Here is a 19,006-nt window from a genome sequence, read left to right on the forward strand (position 1 = left end):
AGAGACTTGCAATGTTAAGGTAGTGGCAATTGAAATGCCACCTGCCCAGGTACCTAAGACACACGTGAATGTCCTGGATCCTTCAGATTGTTGCCTGCTCTGGACTGGCCATGGAAAACACAGCTCAGCTGGATTCAGATGTGGGGGTTCATTTGTGTTTCCATTGTCTGAGGCAACCAAAGCTGAGTCATCAATGGTGATGGTTCCTGATGGTGATAATGTGGTGGTGGTGTCTCCTGCATTTGCAGCGGGATGGTGACAGCTCTCCCAGGCTGTCCTTATAGCCTGTGATAAAGAAGGAAGACAACTCAGGCTGTTGCAAGCTCAGACCAGCTTTAGCTTTAGCATCAACGTGGCTGTGACCAGCCTTGTGTGGGAAGTGTGAAATGAGTGGGTTAAAGCACCATCTCTGCTGAGCTTGGCCATTTTACTTGGGATTGCTGGGGTCTGGAGGGCTTTGAGCATCATCTCCATCCTCAGGGTGCAGATGAGTGTGCTTGGAGAAGGTTCTCATGGTTCAGGGACTGGGGAGGACCTAGGACCTAAGATGGAGCTGGGATTTTTGCCCCATGCACTTTGGGAGGCACCTTCCCATCATGATAGGATGCTCTGGCACTATTAGTGCTCTGCATTGTTAACTCATAGGACTTCTGGAAATATGGAAATAGTAGGATGGTAAGCTTATTACATGCATTACCATTTTATTTTTGTTGGAGCAGTAATACTTGGCAGCATGCAGCCACAACTTGTCATGTAATGGTTTTAATCTTATTTTTCAAGAACAGAGGGAGCAGTGTTTTTCTTACTGACTGGAGCCAAATCTGTGCTCATGTCTGTGTCTCTTCCATATCTCTCTGGGGTTTTGTTTGCACAATATTGTAGTGGATGTAGCGAACATATGGGGCTTAAATTTATTTAATAGTCGCAAGAAAATGAGTTTAAGGTTCTTACAGTATTAAGGTAGGCATTTCCAAATTCATTTTTAATAGAACATTTGTTCTTCAAAGATTATTACGCGCCATTAAGTCCTCTGCTGCCTGGTGTGTTCTTGTGCCCTGGGATGTTATTGCCAAGGGATATAAACATGTTTATGGGCCCAGTTTATTGAACGGTGAGATTAAATATACTAAACTTGAAAATGTCAGTAGGAGCATGAGCACTTCGTCATAAATCCTGTGTGAGAACATTAGGACATAAATGTCATGTCGCTGCATAAAACCAGTGCAAATCAAAGCAGCTGAAAACTTTTCTCACCAGTACAGCAGCTGTAAACACTGGGATTTATCAGCATTAAATACATGGATAGGAGCAGGTAGTACATGGGTTTTTCTTTTTCTGGGCGGATTAGGTGTGCCACGCAGGGATAATAAACCAGCAAATTATGTTATGATACTTTCGTATGACTGACGTGCATGGGAGTGGGTGTGGGCAAAGCCCCCACCCAGCTATGACGTGTTGTCTTGCTGCAGGGCAAGTGCTGGCAGGGGGACCCAATGCTGCTCATTTTATGCATGTGTGTCTATAAAAAAATGGGCAGCATTATCTCTATCCATATACCTATATATATGCCACTCAACCCAGCAAGAATAAAATCCTGAATACAAGAGTAAAAAAAGCTCTGCAAGATTTATACAGTGAGATAATGACTTATGCACTATATATATCTCTCTAAGTGCATAAATCATTATCTCTCTATAGATAGACATATATAATAGGTGGTGTCTGTAACCTGCTCGTCCCTCTTTGCATTGCTTTTTTTTACCTTGGTGCACAAGCCTTGCAGAGCTTTTCCTGCCCTTGTATTCAGGGATTTTTTAGGGGATTTTATCCCCTGGATTGAGTGATAAAATCAAGTGGCAGCTGCATAAACCTGGCATTTTGCTGCTCTTATGCCAAAAGCAGTTGGATTTGCTGGTTTAAAGGACCTGACTCCAAGCCTAAGTTGTCTTTTGGGCTTCTTACTGACCAGGGTATGTGATATGGGAAGGCATAAGGGCTTGGCAGCCAGCATGGTTTGGTCTGTCTGTCCTTCCTGCACAGGACTGACAGCTAACATGGATGCCAAGTCATCAATGGATGAGAATTTAGGATTTGCCTGAAGCACACAGGCAACCTGTGTCCCTTGAACTGAGGACCACTGGGTCTTCATCTGGGAAGCATTAACAAGACCAGGCTTAATTCCTGCCACACTCTTGTAATGTGATGAGCAACAGCATCTAATGATCTGAGACACATCAATAACCCCATCATAAATCTCAACAGCAGGTCTGCAGCCTTTTCTCCATAGTTAAAACCAAGTCCTCTGGTTGGTTTGGGGTTTTTTGGGTGGGCTGCATCCCCCATGCTGGGTTGGTGAGCTGAGCTTTTCTGGTAGGAGAAACTTTGACTCTTACAACCCATGTGAGATAGTACATGCACGTGACTGTAAACAGCTCGGGAGGGAAGTGTGGTTGTGGTGGGAGGAGGGTGGGGAAGTACAAAATGTGGTTAGTACTTTGTGTTTCTTGGTGTTTCTGATTTAGAGCAGGTTGAATGCACCGGCTGTGAATGCACCAAGCAACGTGGGCTCATGGCTGTGTTATCTAGTTTGGAAGGGAAAACTAAAGTCTATATATAGCAGGTCTTGATAAGCTTCCCTTAAGTGAGAAGAGGTTTGGTCAAAAATATCATGAAGCTGGATCGGTTTTGTATATGTATTTTTTTATATAAGCATATATACACATATATGTAAAATAGCTGTATCGTAGATTAAAATATATAAAAGTATGTGTAATATATATATAAATATATCAGGCTAAATAGATATTTTATATAGGGGTGTGTATATTGTATTGGGTTTGCTTGGCAAGGGTTTGGTAGCAGGGGCTGCAGGGGTGGATTCTGTGAGAAGCTGCCAGAAGCTTCCCACATGTCTGACAGAGCCAATGCCAGGCAACTCCAAGAGGAACCACCACTGTCCTAGGCTGAGCCCATCAGGGATAATGATAGTGCCTCTGGGATAACAGATTTAAGAAGAGGGGCAAAAAACCCCAGTAACTTCAGCCAATAGAAAAAGGAGTGAGAATATGTGAGAGCAACAACTCTGCAGAGACCGAGGTCAGTAAAGAAGGAGAAGGAGTGACAACCCCACACCTAGAGCAGGTTTGCTGGCAGGACTTGTGACCTGTGGAAGGGACCCACGCTGGAGCAGGGAAGGAGTGTGAGGATTCCTCCTCCTGTGGAAGAAAGAGCTGCAAAGACACTGTGATGAACTGACTGCAGCTCCCACTCCCCATCCCCTTGTGCTGCTGAGGGGAGGAAGGAGACAGTTCAGGAGTGAAGTTGAACCTGGGAAAAAGGGAAGGGTGGGTGGGAAGTGATTTAGTTTTTATTTCTCATTACCCTACTCTTGTTCGTTTGGTAATAAGTTAAACTAATTTCCCCAAGCCGAGTCTGTTTTGCCAGTGACAGTCTCTGGTGAGGGATCTTTCCCTGCCCTTATCTCAACCCACGAGCCTTTTGTTATGTTTTCTGTACCCTGTCCATCTGAGGAGGGCAGGAATGGAGTGGCTTTGGTGGGCACCTGGTGTCCAGCTAGGGTCAACCCTCCGCATATCGGTACATATATGTTTACATATAAAAAGGAGATAGCAATATATCTATATAAGGCTGTATAGGGGTTTTTTTTGTGTGTTTGGTTGGTTTTGTTTGGTTGAGGTTTTTTTGGTGGTTTTTTGTTTTTGTTTTTAATCTATTTGGCTATATCAGAGTTGTGACCTGGAGCTGGGAGGTTTGGTCTAAACAGCATTAGAAATTGTTAGATTTTAGACCAGATGGAAAGACCACGACTATGATATTCTCCTGTAAGCAGCTGATTTCGCTGACACAGCTGTTGTGCCTGCAGAGGGAAAGAGAAGTGCTCCCTGTAGTGATGGGGGCATGCTGGCTCACTTGGAAACCTGAGGTGCACTTGTCTCTCTGGAAAAAGTGAGTTTCTCTTTGCAGCTCACCTATGCTGACCCTTCATGTGGTTGTTGGAAAAAAAGGTGTTGCTCAGCTTGATAAAACAGGGTTCATTAGTTGTTATGAAGGATATATGGCTTTACACAAAGGTGTAACTCCTGACCTCTAGTAGACTCAAGGATAAGTGTGTTGTTTGTATTGCTCCCTAACCTTCATGGAGAAAACCCTCACCGTCTCAAACCAGCATGTGTCAAGGGCTTTTCTGAGGGAAACTGTCTTTTTGCTCTCCCTAGAGCAAAATTCCTACCAGATCTTCCATTCACCCAGTGTTTACCCGGTGCAGTGTCTCCCACCCCATAACTGAGTCATCCCACCGGTCCGCACTGGAAATGGCTCTAAATATGATCATAGCTGCTGTAGGTGCTCTGTTATGGAAATACAGATCTTTATAGAGGTGCTTTGGTGACTCACCTCTTAATCCAGCTCCTGTTCAAAGCAGTGGCTTCAATGCAGGCATGTGGATGAGCACGTGGCCCTCTGCCCTGCTCCTCCAGCCGTGCACTGGCTGAGTACCAGGGGTTTTCCTGTGCCGAAGAGTGCAGGAAACTTCACAGATAAATTATGTGATTGGTTTTAGAGCACGCTGGGGCATCTGATGGGTCTGTCACCCTTTATGTGCATAGGCAGCTGTTGAGCATGCTATGGGTGGTGCTTCTCTGCAGCCTGGACTCTGAAGGGTCTTAAAATAATAATAACAACAACAAAATCTCAAAGACCAACCCAAGAAAAGCAAAGCATGGCTGTTTGGGGATGAGAGAAGCTTTGCTAAAGCCTGCAGAGCCCCGTGCCTCACCTGTAGCTTCTCTGCCCCCCCGCAGGCATCGACATCCTGAAGCTGGTGGCCGCCCAGGTGGGGAGCCAGTGGAAGGACATCTACCAGTTCCTGTGCAACGCCAGCGAGCGGGAGGTGGCGGCTTTCTCCAACGGCTACGCGGCCGACCACGAGCGTGCCTACGCCGCCCTGCAGCACTGGACCATCCGTGGGCCCGAGGCCAGCCTGGCCCAGCTCATCAGCGCACTCCGCCAGCACCGCCGCAACGATGTCGTGGAGAAGATCCGCGGCCTGATGGAGGACACCACGCCGGTAACGATGGGCTGGGCTCCGCGCGGGCTTGGAGAGCATGTACAGGCAGGGCACCCAGCTGTGGCCTGGAGCTTAGCTAAGAGCTTCGCTGGGCTCCATCTCTCCACAGAGCTCCTCAGGGGGCTTATTTTAAGTTGTACCTTGCTGTTGAGCAAAGTTTTGCCAAAGTTTGCTCAAATCTTAGTCAAAGTTTTGATGAGCTCCTAAGTCCCACGTGTTGTGCTTTGCACATTATCCTTGAAGATCACCAGGAGGACCTAGTACCTGAGCCCTTGTGTCAGGGACATGGAGGAAAAAGCATCTCCCTTTAAATTTGCTCTTAAATGCTGTGATTAAATGCCATGGATTTTGTGAGAAGGGCCAAGTATCTTGAGTACTAAATGATGCTTCCTCCAAGATGGTGACCAGTAGCACTGGGGAGTCCATGCAGTCCTCCGGAGTTGTTGCTTTTTGGCAGCCCTGGCCTTAAAACAACCTGTCCCATATTTTGGGAAAATAAATAAATTGCTGCAGAATATCCTGCAGTAGGTTCTCAGCTGGGTGTAAGTTATTGGAAGGTGCCTCAGTGACCTTTGCAGTTTATTTTGGCCACGGCTGCTTTACTTGTTTCGGTTTTTTGCCTCTAGTAACTCAGTGGTCTGGAAGCATTTGTAAAGGTGATGGATGGGGCTTTTTCTGAACGTGGAAGCCAATGGGACAGCATAGGGATGGAAGTGGGGGAAGTTGAGGGAGGGGGTCTTCTCCCTAAACTAGTTGCTGAAACATTTCCTGTTGCCTCAGAGATGACCCAGACCCAAATGGGAGCAGGTGGGTGCCTGCTGACCTCTCTGGGCACTTGGTGGGGGCCTGGCAAGGTGGACCTTAACAGATAGTAAAGCTTATGGGGCATAGCATTTGTTAGGGCAGGGGATTCCCAAATCCTGATTTGACCATCGCAGACTTCACCCTTTAAGAGAGACTGTGGTCCCCTCACTGTCTTGCACATCTTAAATCACTTCACTCAGAGTATGAAACGTCTTGGTCCCTTGTAACCATTGTGTGAAATCACAGGGTTTGAGGCACTGGCAGACACCCTGGGCTTGTGTTTTTGAGAGACCCTGAGTCAGGTGTGTGCCGAGCATCACCCTGCGTGCCCTGCCCAGATCTTGGATAGATTCCCTTTGCCAGCTGCCCCAGCTCTCCTGCTCTCATTCAATTACTGTTTTTTCCTTCCAGCTCCTGGTAAGTAAGCAGCGTATGGTCCTCTCATTGATGGCAAAAAGTGAAATTAAAAGACCAAGACAAAACTATGGTTAGAGAGAGGAGGGAGGCAGAGAAAATTGTCATTTTGCATATGTGAATTAAAGTTTCTGGTATGTGCAGTGTCTCAGAAGGACACCTTGTTCTCTTGCTCTCCTGGAGTAGGTAGTAACCTCTGTCCTCCTAGTTATTGCTTTGAATTCTATGGCAAAATGCTGGGCAAGGACATCAGATAAAACCTGGGGCTTGTTCATGAGAATGATGCCTAATTAGACTTGGGCTGTGCAGTGCTAAATGCTTCTGAGCTTTGAACTCTTTTGGCCAAGATCATCAGGTTGTGCTTATCAAATAGCACAAAAATGGAGGTGGTAGCTCCAGGAGCAGGGTTTATTGTGTGACTTGTTGGGATGGCGGATTCCTGCTGATGGAGTAACCACAGGCTGTGCCCATAACTCTGGAAATACATCAAGCGGATGCTCCAGAGAATGGCAAACCCAATTCTCATGGATAACTGTACACAAGTCTTCTGGACTTCCCAACCACCTTTTCTGTGTCTCTTTGTTTTTCAAAAGAGTGTGGTGGTGTATTCTCCAGTGTCCAGCAGCACCTGGACTGTGGTGGTTCCCCATCAGTTTCACTTGTTTTTCTAGAAATGGGTAAAATTGGGCTGTTGATCTTTTAAGCAGGTGGCTCAAGTGGATCCACATGAGAAATTTGACTTGTTTCAGCAAAGGAGTTGTTTTTTAACAAATTCACCCAAGCTGGCACATCCTCTTTCCCCATGCATCTGATTGGGGCTTTTCAGATGAGTGTCCCTCATGATCAGCCTTAGGAGTTGGCCATTCCCCTGCCCTGGAGATCCTGTGTGTGGGATGTCAAAGCCTGAAAGTACCCAGGGGTGCACATTCAGCACAGCAGCACACTGTGTTTCTGCAAGGTGTTACCTGCTGTAACCTGTCTGCCTCCTCTTCCTGAGTTGGCTCCTGCACTGTCGATGTGGGTGGTGATAGAATGGCTCTGGGCGGGATGCAGGAAGCCTGTGGGAAGCAGCTTGTGCATGGGAGACAATCCCTGGAGAATTGTGCTGACGGTTGATCTGCATCGCAGCAGTCCAGGGAGCCGAGAGATCACTGCCAGGAGTAGGCAGGGAGGTTGATCTTTGGGTTGGTTTTTTTTTTTAATCTGCTGGTGGAAGGTCTTTAATTAGAGCTAATTGAGGTTTGACTCATGCTGATTTGTCTGTCGAAATGTAGACAAACTGAGGCAGTTTTTCTGCACACCAAACTGGTTTGATCCAAAGGACTGGGTCGCCCTGTTGGTGGCTGGCATGGGCCCCTGCAACTCTGCAGAAGTAGTCTTGCCAAAAAAAAACCCCGAAACAACAACAAAGAAGGTTGTGAATGTCCCATCTCTGGAAATGTTCGAGGCCAGGTTGAACACGGCTTGGAGCAACCTTGTCTAGTGGAAGGTGTCCCTGCCCATGGGAGTGACATGAGCTTTAAGGTGCCTTGCAACCCAAACCATTCTGTGATTCTGAGTAACAGCATGATGCCTTTGGGGTGACCTGAGCCAGCAGCAAGTCTCTTAATGCATGCTGGTGTGTCCTACATGAGCCCAGGAGGGATGGATGCATGGGTGACTGTGCTGTGTGTGATGCCTTTGGCCCTGCCCAGCATCCCTGGGTGCAAAAGAGTTTCCCCATCCCTCCCCTGATGCTGTGTCATAAGAAAGCACCAACACCCCCAACTCACAGGTAAAAATTGTGTTGTTGAATAATGTAGTTCTCAGATGGCAAATCAATACCCTAAACGCATCCAGCCTCCCTTCACCAGCCCATCCCACCCACTATCGCATCCTTGTCCTAAATCCTTTATCTGGTGTCTGGCTTCGCCTTGTAAAACCTATGGAGGCAAAGCTGCTCTCTCCTGTAGAGCCCTATTCCCTTGGCAGCCTTTTGTGCTCCGAAATCCAAATATTTACAACCCCTGATAGGAATAGGGGAATTAATCAGAGTCTATGGAGCGTTACAGTACGTGGCATGAACATTTTCCTTCAGGTAATGAACAGCTCTGCTGCAGACTTGCCGGCTTTTTTAGCTGTGGGAGATTATGCTGGTTTTGCATGGCGCTGGATGAATTTAGGTTAAACCGAGATTAGCCCTCTGAATCATTTTGCTTGGGGTTTTTTGCCGCTGAGCCAGAAAATACGGTGAGAGTGGCAGCTGTGGGAAGGTTTTTTTGGGGTGCTTTTAACTCACAGGGCTCCTGCTAAAGCCTGGCCTGGCCATTAGTGTTTGTTAGGCTCAGTGTCTGCAAAATCTCTCCCCTCGCAGGCAGGTTTACTGGACAGCAGCACGTGAGCCTGGGCACTGCTTAGCGAGCACGAGCACACCCCAAATTAATGGTGCTGACAACAACAAAAGTTAGGGGACAGAAGGTGGGAGAAAAAGGGAGAGGTCTCTCACTGCTATCCCAGCAAATTGCAATTCTCCATATTTGGGGTTGAAATCAGAAAAGCTCAGTGAATTCACTGGTTATGAGATTTTGTTTTGTGGTGCATAACAGCATTTTGCAGCTACCAGGGGGGAGTCTGTGCTCACCTGGGCTGGCCTGGGGTAGAGCTGGCACAGCCGGCAGTATTGGCTACTCTTGAGTGCCCTGCTGTGAGCAGTGCTTTAAGCTCTTATCGTTTTATTTATGGCTCTGCTGGCCTCGGCTGAAATGTTTCAGGGACTGGATGGAAGGGAAGCAAACAGCCTCAGTTCAGCAGCACAGCCTCAGCAAAGCTGAAAAAAAAAATATATGAATAAGGGAGATGTGGAAAGTGGAAAGAGGAGGCTGCAGCCCTGAACCCAGTGAGTTTTAGGTTCCTGGCTAATTTCACCTTGTGAATAATCCCATGAGTCAGCAGATCTGTTGGGGCAGGGGCTGGTGTGAGGTTAAGCTGTGAGGTTTTTGGGGGTGCCAGAGGAGAAGAGGATATGAAAGCAGCCCCGTGTCCAGGCTTGCAGCTGTGGAGGTGCCTTGTGGCTCCTTTTCTTGCTCTTTCACAGATCAAAACCCCGAGGTGAAAGGAGTGGTTGCTGAGCCTGGAGCAGTGTTCCTCAACTCCAGCCACTGTCAGCTCCTACCTATCCCCTTCATTTCCTCTTTTGGCAACACAGAACTGGGCTGGGCCCAGTAATTAGGAATTAAATTTGTTCTGTGTTCACTTCATGTGTCAGCAGTGGGAGTGAAGTGGTTGGATGGATTTCCCAGCCGGAGGAGGCTGTGGTCCGAGGGCTGGGAAATGCCCAGGCAGCCAGGAAAGGAACAGAATTTTCCTTCTGGACTTGCATCAGGTTTTATTTGAGGCACAGAGCTGTAGGCTGAAGTGGCCAGAGCCCTGGGGAAGGGGTAGGGCTGGTTGAGTTTTGCTGGAGTGCGCATCACTCCAGGTTTGCTCTAAACTGTGACTTGATTTTCAGCTTGGGTTTGAACTAGGTTGGAAATGTGCAATAAACAAAAATGTAATTATTTATAAACTAATACAAATATAAATAACATAAACAGAAAAATAGAAACTTTATAGATGCAGTGATATTTGAAATTTCCCTGCTGTGGTGGCCACATCTACTGGAGTCTGTGCATTTGCAGTGTAATGGGTTTGGGTGCCTAAGAAGAAACTAGAAGATGGTTTCTTGTACTAGCCAAACTGAGCATTGACTTACTCAGCCTGTAATTGGGTTTGGAACCTCTTCATCAGAATTTCATCAACTCTTCATTATGATTTGAATTGAAAAAGTGGGTAGGCAAATCTGTAGAAAGGAGAAACCAGGAGCTCTCCCAGAGACAGCATCTCCTGCTTGGAGAAACACTTTGCCCACAAATGGCCAGGACAGAAGGGGAAGAGCTGCTTCCTCTGTGGGTGGCTGTGCTTTAGTCTTGTCATCTAAACCTTCCCCAGACCCAGCATTGCCCATTCTGGGTTGTGTGGGGCTTGATTTGAGGAGCTCTTCTCCAGGGCTGCCGTGTGTTGAGGGATGCAGCTCTACCACAGAGCTGGGTCGAGCATTCTTCTGAAACCTGACTGGTGATATGAAGGGCACAGAGGAAATTTGGGCTTTCCCACTCCAGCATCCTCGTGCCCTTCCCATCCTGGCAAAGGGCTTGCCTCCTGCTCTGCAACACCACACAGTATCACTGTCTCAGCCACCTCAATGAGACCTCCTGGCCTGCCCAGTGGTGTTTCACCTGCCAAGATCTGGTCTGCCCTTACGGTGGATCCCCAAACACCATGATCACCATGAAGCTGTTGATCCATCCTCCCTATGCCTGTGGGGACCATAGCGAGAGCATCCCCCCCTCAACACCACTCTGTGCCGGCAGCACTGCCTATTCCAGGGTGCCACCCAGCCCACCCTGCTTCTTGTACTGGGACTTTTTCTCCCACATCCCCTACAGAGGCATAACAGACCTGGGAATAGGGCTGGTGTCAGCCGGGTGTCATCTTTTGGCAGGGAATCCGGGAAACGGCTGCCTCGGTGCTAAATTTATCCCCCCCACATCCTGGAGGGTGCACAGCCACCTTCGGCAGCACCAACCTGCCACCAGCTTTTGTTCCCGCCTGGTTGCTGCAGGAGGAATTACTGGGAAGCATTGCCTGAGGGAAGGGTGTTTTTTAGTGCTTGCTGCTGCTCCTTCCTAATATTAGCACAACAGCTGCAGTTTCTGTTTGTCTGACTTAAGCTTTTATTGCAGTACTGTAAAATGGAGGCAGAAAATGGGACCCACCAGTTCAAACAGAGCTGTTGAGAGCAGCTGTGGAAAGAAAACAAAGCCAAGTCTGTGTCTTCTTCTGCCTCCATCCCCTTCTGTCCCCTTTTCTTCCGTTTAGGAAGGACCTTGAGATACCCTGAGCTGCTTAGAGCATCCTCCCACATGCACTGGGATCCAAGAGGTGCTTGAACTGCAGTCTAAAGGGCTGCAAGTACACTGGAGCTTTTAGGATTTTTTTTTTTTTAATTAATATTTTTTTGGCATTGAAAATCTCTTACTGCAATGCTGAAAAAAAAAAAATGAAAAAAAGCTGGCAGAGAGCCCCAGTGCCACTGATGGGTCGCAGGAGGCTGCTGATGTGTCAAAGCCACCACAGTGCCTTTGGTTTCCACTCTGGACTGTCCATCTAACAGTGTCCCATGTGTCTGTCTCTGCAGGTACAGATGCAGCCTCAGTGGCAAGCGCAGGACCCCGGCAACGAGGATGTAAAGGTGAGAAATTCGGTGTCTTTGGAAAGGCAAAAGGGCTGCAAGAGGGGTTTTTTTTTGTGGGATTTTTTTCCCAGCCAGAGCTTGGTTTCACTCAAGCACCGTTGTTCTTAAAAATAGGAATGGCCAAGGTGGTTTCAACAAAATGAGTCACAGGCTATGAATAGTGTGTTTTTAGACCTATTCCACAGGCTTCACCTCTCAGCAACCTTCTGCATTCCCTGGTCTTTCAAAGCCCTCATTCCCACTTGCTTTCTTCCCGTGGTTTAAATATTAACACACATCCGAGCATCCTGTTTGCTTTGCCTCAAGCTCGCAACTGTTCAGCTATTTGGAAAGCCTTGGGCTCCCGGGACGGCTACAGTCAAATAACCTCGGGTGATTTTGTCTTTCCTAGCAGCTGTTTAATTAAATTCCAAATTAGTTGGTTTGGGGAAGGGCTTTTCCCTTCTGCTGGGATGATAGAGCTGGGGCAGCTGTCTGCTCCCTGCTCTCCCTTGGCCAATTGCTGCTCAGTCATCAGGCCCCTTTTTGGGAATCAGTAGATGAGTTTGTTGTTGGATATTAAGTAGATGAGCTGCACAAAGAAAAACTAACCCTTAAAGCCTGTGTTATTTTTAAAGGGGATATCAGAGCATATTACAATTTGGAAAGCAGCCAGCTGCCGTTCTGGTCCTTCCCTTGATATTCCCCCTTAATGGCAATAGCTGATTCTCCATGATGAACTGTTCTGGAAAGGGAGTTTCAGAGGAGAAGGCAGATTCTTTTAATTAAAAATTAAAGCTGACTTTTATTTTTAACGTGCCTATTGCGTAATGTGCTGAGCTAGAACAAATCCTCCCCTGTTTATTTTCAATGAGGGGAGAAAAAAACCCTTTTATTCTACCAGGAACAGACTTCAATGTTAATTTAATGTGAACTAATGGGCGTCCCAGCAGACATGTGATTTGTGGGTGGTGAATTCCTCGACACGGATGAGGAATGTTCGGGCACATCCATGCCAGTGCGGAGGTGGCTCAGCAGCTCCCTTTCCCACAGCCTTTTATCCCAATTTTGCATTTTATCCCTGGGTACTAGGCAAAAGTGTGTTAGCAGGAATAGCCTGGTCTTTCCTCTGTAGAAGGAGAAAATGGATGTGAAATGCTGTTGGGAGAGGGAACTGCATGTGGACAGGGCTTGAAATTCTGTTCTCTGGCAGGTCGAGCAGGGATGCAGGGTTTGCAAAGATGGTTAAATATTGGATGGCCCTTAAAGCAACCTGTTTAGAAGGACCTGGTGACCTGCAGAGGTGCCCAAGCTGCCAGCCAGGGATGGAGTGATGCTGCCCAGGGCACCTCATCCCTTCAGGGAATGGGAACAAAGAAATGCTGTGCTTGAGATTTGCACCTTGAGGGGATGTTGGGAGATGGAGGAGGGTAGATAATGTTGGCTGCTGCCACGCAAATCGGAAGGAGATCCAAGAAGGAAGATGCAGAGTACAGTCAAATTAGGAAGTGGGTTCACAATGGCACCGAAATCATAGAATCATGGAATTATTAGGGTTGGAAAGACCTCTAAGGTCATCAAGTCCAATTGTTAACCCAGCACCACCGTGTTCACCCACTGCATCATGTCCCCAAGGCCACATCCACAAGTTTTTTTAATGCCTTCAGGGATGGTGATTCCACCACTTTGCTGGGCAGCCTATTGCAATTCCTGACCACCCTTTTGGTGAATAAATTTTTCCTAATATTCAATCTAAATCCCCCTGGCACAGCTTGAGGCCATTTCTTCTCGTTCTGTAACTTGTCACCTGTCACTTGTCAAAGTGCTGCTTCCCAGCAGTGCTTCCCAGCAGTGCTTGTGCCTGTGTCTTTGGGACTGCGGAGCCAAATGCTTGCCCTTGGCTCACATCAGAGTAGGAAAAAGCAAAGGCACTTGAGTGACATTGTGGTCAGTGCCACCTCCTGCCTGTCCTTCCTTGCTCTGAGCTTATAGTCTGGTGAGACAGACTTCTCCATCAGGCTTTAATGGGGTGCTCACGGGAACAAGGGCAAACAAAAGGGGCAAACAAATAATTAACTCAAAGTGTGACCAGTGTAGCTGGTGAGAGCTGCAGTGGGGATCACTGAGGCATCTCACAGCTCTTGCCCTGCAGCCCTGGCACTGGTTGGAGCTGTGGAGCCACGCTGTACCTTGCTTTTAACCAAACAGTAGCTGTGGAGCAGGTTTTGGGGAGAGCTTCCTCATTTGGGCATCGTCACCACTTGCCCCCAAGAGCTGTGCTTTGGGCTTCAATAGACTGAGGGTGAGAAGGAAAACTGAGCTAAAATGCTCTGCTGTGCTTGCAGGCACCATCCTGGTGCAGTGGTTGGTCCTACCAAAGGTACCAAGGGTGCAGGGTTGTGTTACCCCTCCTGCCTGATGTGCCAAATCCCGGTGCTGATGCCCAGCCCGGCTCTCCAGTGCCTGTTCTGGGACAGCAGGTCCTCTGGGACAAGATGGCCACCAAATGCAGGGACCACTCGCTGAGGGTGGGCTGGGGCATGTTGGAAGCCAGAGTGCAGATGGTTTTGAGTGTGAGCCCATCGCATGGCATCTCCCCCAAGTTAATTTTCCCTCCCTTTCCTCCCCCCAAAGCTGGAAGGTGACAAGCTGGCGCTGCCGGTGAGCCCCAGCCCGGTGAGCCCCGCACCTACCCCCAGCCCCAAGCCCCCTGAGGCTGCTGTGCTCACCGTGGAGCCCTCTCCTTCTGAGAAGAAATGCTTCTTCGTGGATGAAGCAGAGCCCCTCCTGCGGTGCGACTCCACCTCCAGCGGCTCCTCCGCGCTCAGCCGGACAGGCTCTTTTATTACCAAAGGTACCAAAATCAGCCTGGCGGGAATGGGAGGACTGAAGGGATGCCACGACATGTCCCATGTGGTCAGCACATGTTGTAAAGCTGCTCAATGTATGATATCATTAAAAAAATAACTAGACAAACTGGCCCTCCAGGATACGTTTATCACACCCTCATTCTAGACCAGAGTATCCTGTTGGCAAAGACAATAAAGATTTCAGACCGAAAAACACCTTTAAAGGCTTTTAACTCTTTGAATTTCTGCCAGGGAAGTTGTAGCATCCCTGGATGTTTCTCCTGACTTTTGCTATTGCGTTGGCCTCTATGTTATTTTAGGAGTTGAAACCAGAGAATGTAATTTGTAATTTCAAGACTGCCTTTTTTTTTTTTTTTTTTTTTAATTTTTTCACTCTTGGTCCTGTTTGTTGCAGCGTGTGACTTGGGATGGAAAGTACTGTTAGCCACCCCCACTTTTTTTCAGAGGGTTTAATTTACCATATTTAACTTGCTGCATTTAATCAGTCTTTAACTTCTGATGAAGGTGAAACACTGAGCTCAGTCAATCTACCAAATTTATACTTGGGTGCATAAATAAAGCTGACCCAACGAAAACAACTTGAAAGCGCAGAATTCAGCTTTTTTGGCTCCCCTCCTGCCCTCACTTTTCTGCACTCGCCATTCAGCATTTACAAATGCTGTGTTTGCTCTTGCAAGATCCTGACTGAGGTGCCTCAGCAGCACTGGCTTCTCCATCTTCTCCCCATCACCCTCCACCCTTTCCCTTAGTTCTCCTTGTGACGTGTCCCTCTCCAGAGGTGGCACCAGGGGATGGTCTGAGGAGAACAAACCCTGGTTAGCAGAGGTTCCTTAAGGAGTTTCTTGACCACCCTCTCCTTTCCTCCTACAGAAAAGAAGGACACTGTCCTGCGCCAGGTGCGCTTGGACCCTTGCGACCTGCAGCCCATCTTTGACGACATGCTGCACATCCTCAATCCCGAGGAGCTCCACGTGATAGAGGAGATCCCGCAGGCCGAAGACAAGCTGGACAGGCTATTTGAGATCGCCGGTGTCAAAAGCCAGGAAGCCAGCCAGACCCTCCTGGACTCTGTCTATAGCCACCTTCCTGATTTACTGTAGGCACTGGGTCACCACACACTCTCCGAATATCTGCTAGAGCTAGCTTGGCGCTCGTTAAGGTGAACGACAATACGCAGGCAGGTTTTGTTGTAGAATATATGGCCAGTATTTTCGTTGAGGTGTCCTTGGTTTTTGGAGGGGGGGCAGTTTGCCAGCATTGCACCCCTCCACCGTAACTATCGCTCTCAGTCCAAGTCTCTGCCCCCTTCCCGAACCTCTCTCCTCCTTATTCTCATTCCAATCAGATCAGCCGATGCACTTTAAAAAAAAAAAATCTGACAAAAAAACCACAGTTAATGAACTAAAAGACCACGAATCTGGTGTAATTTAACACATGGAATTGGGGATTGCTCTGTAACCCCCTTCCTCTGTCAAAGCTGTCACTCAGAGTGACCATCTCCCATCACCTCCCTTCGCCTTGGAGCAGTAAATGGCAAAAACACGCAAAAAACCCCCCTAACTGTTGCTGGTTACTGTCTCTTAACGCAGCTAAGCTTCCCACCCAAGCTGACTTTTTTATTAATGTACTATTGTTTGGCTCATATCCATTGCTGAGATTTTACTAGCACGGTTATTTATTGTATGGTTTTAACCCGGACAATGCATCGCGCTCCTATTACGCTACAGCAGAAGCGCTTTAACTGCAAAAGAAAAGGGTCGAGTCCCACCAACCTCTGAGGTGATGGAAAGATCCTTTGCCTCCGGTCGAATGTAAGGAGTTATCTTGCCTTGTGGGAATGGTGGGGCCCCCAAGGGAGCCAGTGCTGGACGTGGGGAGGCGAAGGTGGCCGCCGGTGGTCCCGCTCTCCTCGTGCTGTAAGACTTAAACCAAGCTCTGCTTTTACACTCGTGTCTCTTGTTTTTTATACAGACGTGGCCGATAAGTTCTTCGAAGACCTTACGTGGTCTCTAATAGTCTCTTCAAATCACACTTCACTTTTTATTAAAAGAGGTTTGGGGGGGGGAGGAAAAGCTGCATCGTAAGAAATCTGTCTGATTATATTTGCAATTATTATGCTCCCGTAACGAACAGTCTGTACTACGTTCAATCTGAAGAAGTAATGATACGAGGGTGGCGTGAGCTGCCCCGTGGGAAGGGGGTGGGAGTGGGGGAAGAGGGAAATGAATTGAAAAATTGCCTTCCAGTGTACTAATTTATTAATAAATACTAGGTGTTTGTTATTTGACATGATTCTGCGTTAACCTCCTTAACAGCTGCTTCTGCTTGGGGACCCCTGGGTTTGGAGCAGGGTCTTGCTCAGGGGGCCCATGGCAGGGTGATGAGAGAGATTTTGGAGGTTGGGAGTGGTGAAGAGGTTGTCTCCTTTAGCTTTCCCAAAGTATGATTGTTTTCAGTTGTCAGCAGTGCCTTGAGTCCCCACGGTTGCTGCTGGAGCTCTCTGCAGGTCCCCGCCCTGTGCTGGGGTGGGGACGTGTGTTAATCCCCACAGCGGTGCCAGATCAGATGGCTGATGGGGCTTCCAGGGTTGGTTTTTGCAAGCTCTCAAAGGCTTTGCAGGCATTTTGAGGAGGCTGAAGTATTAATTTTCCAGGATGCAGCTGCTGTGCTGAGTCACGCCTGAGCAAAGGTCTTGCAGTTACAGCATTTCTGTTGCTGTGACATTACCCAGGTCCTTAAAGTCTCTGCTTCCAAATAGCTCATCCATGTTATTCTGTCTACAAATGGAATCCTTAATGGGACAAATACTTCTGGTTTATAAGACTGTCATTTTGTTTACTTGGCTCCAGAGTCTTTTCTGTTAACTACGGTGCTGTGTTTTCTTTCTGGCTGGCATTGGAAATTGCTGGTACAGGACTATACATAGGTGCAGGATTAAAACTCTTTGACACATGAACAGATGAAATATAGTGTGAAATAGCAAGAGCCTTTATTGGGAGTTCTGGGATGGAGTTTTCCCTTGCTGGCAATGAAGCACTGAACATTTGGTGCCTGCAATGTGTCTTCAAAGCATCACAAAGAAATAGTGAGTGTGGCTCATGTGCCTGTGTTGCTAAAAGCTGTATGCTGAGGTGGAGCCCAGTACGAGCTGTAGGCAAGTGGGTTTTTTTACCTCCATGTTGGGAGCAGTGGTGGTTGCTGTCGATCCACCTGGGCAAGAACTGATAAGGGGAGAGAACATGTGCAATTGTGGGCTCAATAGATGGCTGGCTTCAAATTATCCTTTCCAGGCTCTGGGAGCAAGTCCAGCTGGGAAATTAAGAATTTTTCCTTTTCTGGTGGGCCAGGTTCTCCCAGGCTCTCTCACTAGAGCCACCAGGCCACCCTCCCAGGGAACCACCAGCCCTATCCCGCAGCTCTGCTTCCCATCCTGGCAGCTGCTCACTGATGGGATTTTCTGATGGGATTTGAAGGAAAAGCGAAAAGAAGAACAATCGTGGGAAGGACTGAAGAGCCAGCTGAAGAGACACCACAAAGCAGGTATGTTGAGGAGGTGCCTTGGCCAGGAGATGCCAAAAAAACACAAGGAAGCTGGTGGGTTGCATTTAACTCATCTTGATGGCAGGTTGTGGAACAGGCCAGGATTGGGGCAATCCTTGGCTCCATCTGTGCTGTGCACACTTCCAGCATTACTCTCTCCTCTGTTTGCACCTGGATGTTGGCCTTGTTCCTGGCTCCATCATTTCAGATTTTCAATCTTTTGCTGTATGCATGTGTATGTGTGTGAAACATATTTATTTCTTATATATTTATATAAACATATGTATTTATATACACAACATAAACTTTTTTATATTATGCTATTTATATATTTACATATTTTTCTATATTATTACTATGTATTTTTACAGGTGTATAATATACAAATATTTTCTGTCTCTGGGGGTGTGCAGGGGAAGTGTCTGAGAGCAGCTGAGCCCCATGTACAGGCAGGGTATTTCCTGGACACGTGGGAGGTGTGAGGAGCCACAAGCCCTGCACCTCCACCCTTCCTCTTGGGCCAGCTCCCTTAAGCCTTAAGAAAATAAACCAGGCATGTGGGATCGATGGGTTCATGACCTGGAGGCATAACTCCATGGGAGGGGAGATTGGACTTGTTCTCATCCTGGGCTTATTTGAGGCATTGTGGGCAATGCACAAACTGTGCACTCTGCAGCACCAGCTGTGATGTGCAACTCAAATGGGTCCAGTCTTTGGCTAAATGGTTAAGCAGAGTAAAGGTGTGATATAAAGATCTTTATAAATACATGCAATATCCATAAAAATGCATTCTATACAAAATCTGCATTAAATTTACTTGATAGTGCATTGCAGGTGAAAGTTGGGATTTGGCCCTCACTTGGCCTCGCTCAGTTATGGTGTTTGCTCCTTGTGTGGTGTCTCCACTTCGGGACAGGCAAGAGGGGTGGGAATTTGGTGCTGAGGTGGCAGTCCTGGATGGCAGAGCATGTAAAACCAGAGCAGACAGCAAGCATATTGAGCACAGTCATACCCCCCCCTCTGCCTGCTGTGGGCATCTTG

At 47.7% G+C, this 19,006-nt stretch overlaps 1 protein-coding gene across 2 annotated transcripts in view; it reads left to right on the forward strand.

Moving 5' to 3' along the window:
- Positions 1-16,712, forward strand: part of TNFRSF21 (TNF receptor superfamily member 21) — a 34,935-nt gene extending 18,223 nt beyond the window's left edge. For both annotated transcript variants that reach the window (XM_051810286.1, XM_051810295.1), the window contains exons 4-7: positions 4,821-5,086; positions 11,520-11,573; positions 14,190-14,409; positions 15,296-16,712. In XM_051810286.1, the coding sequence (XP_051666246.1) occupies positions 4,821-5,086; positions 11,520-11,573; positions 14,190-14,409; positions 15,296-15,525 (770 nt within the window). In that variant the 3' untranslated portion in view covers positions 15,526-16,712. The remainder of the gene's footprint in view (positions 1-4,820; positions 5,087-11,519; positions 11,574-14,189; positions 14,410-15,295) is intronic.
- Positions 16,713-19,006: the final 2,294 nt, after the last annotated feature.

Source organism: Manacus candei, unplaced genomic scaffold, assembly GCF_025592945.1.
Source record: "Manacus candei isolate 608988 ecotype Guabito, Panama unplaced genomic scaffold, ASM2559294v1 h1tg000007l, whole genome shotgun sequence".
Lineage (NCBI taxonomy): Eukaryota > Metazoa > Chordata > Aves > Passeriformes > Pipridae > Manacus > Manacus candei.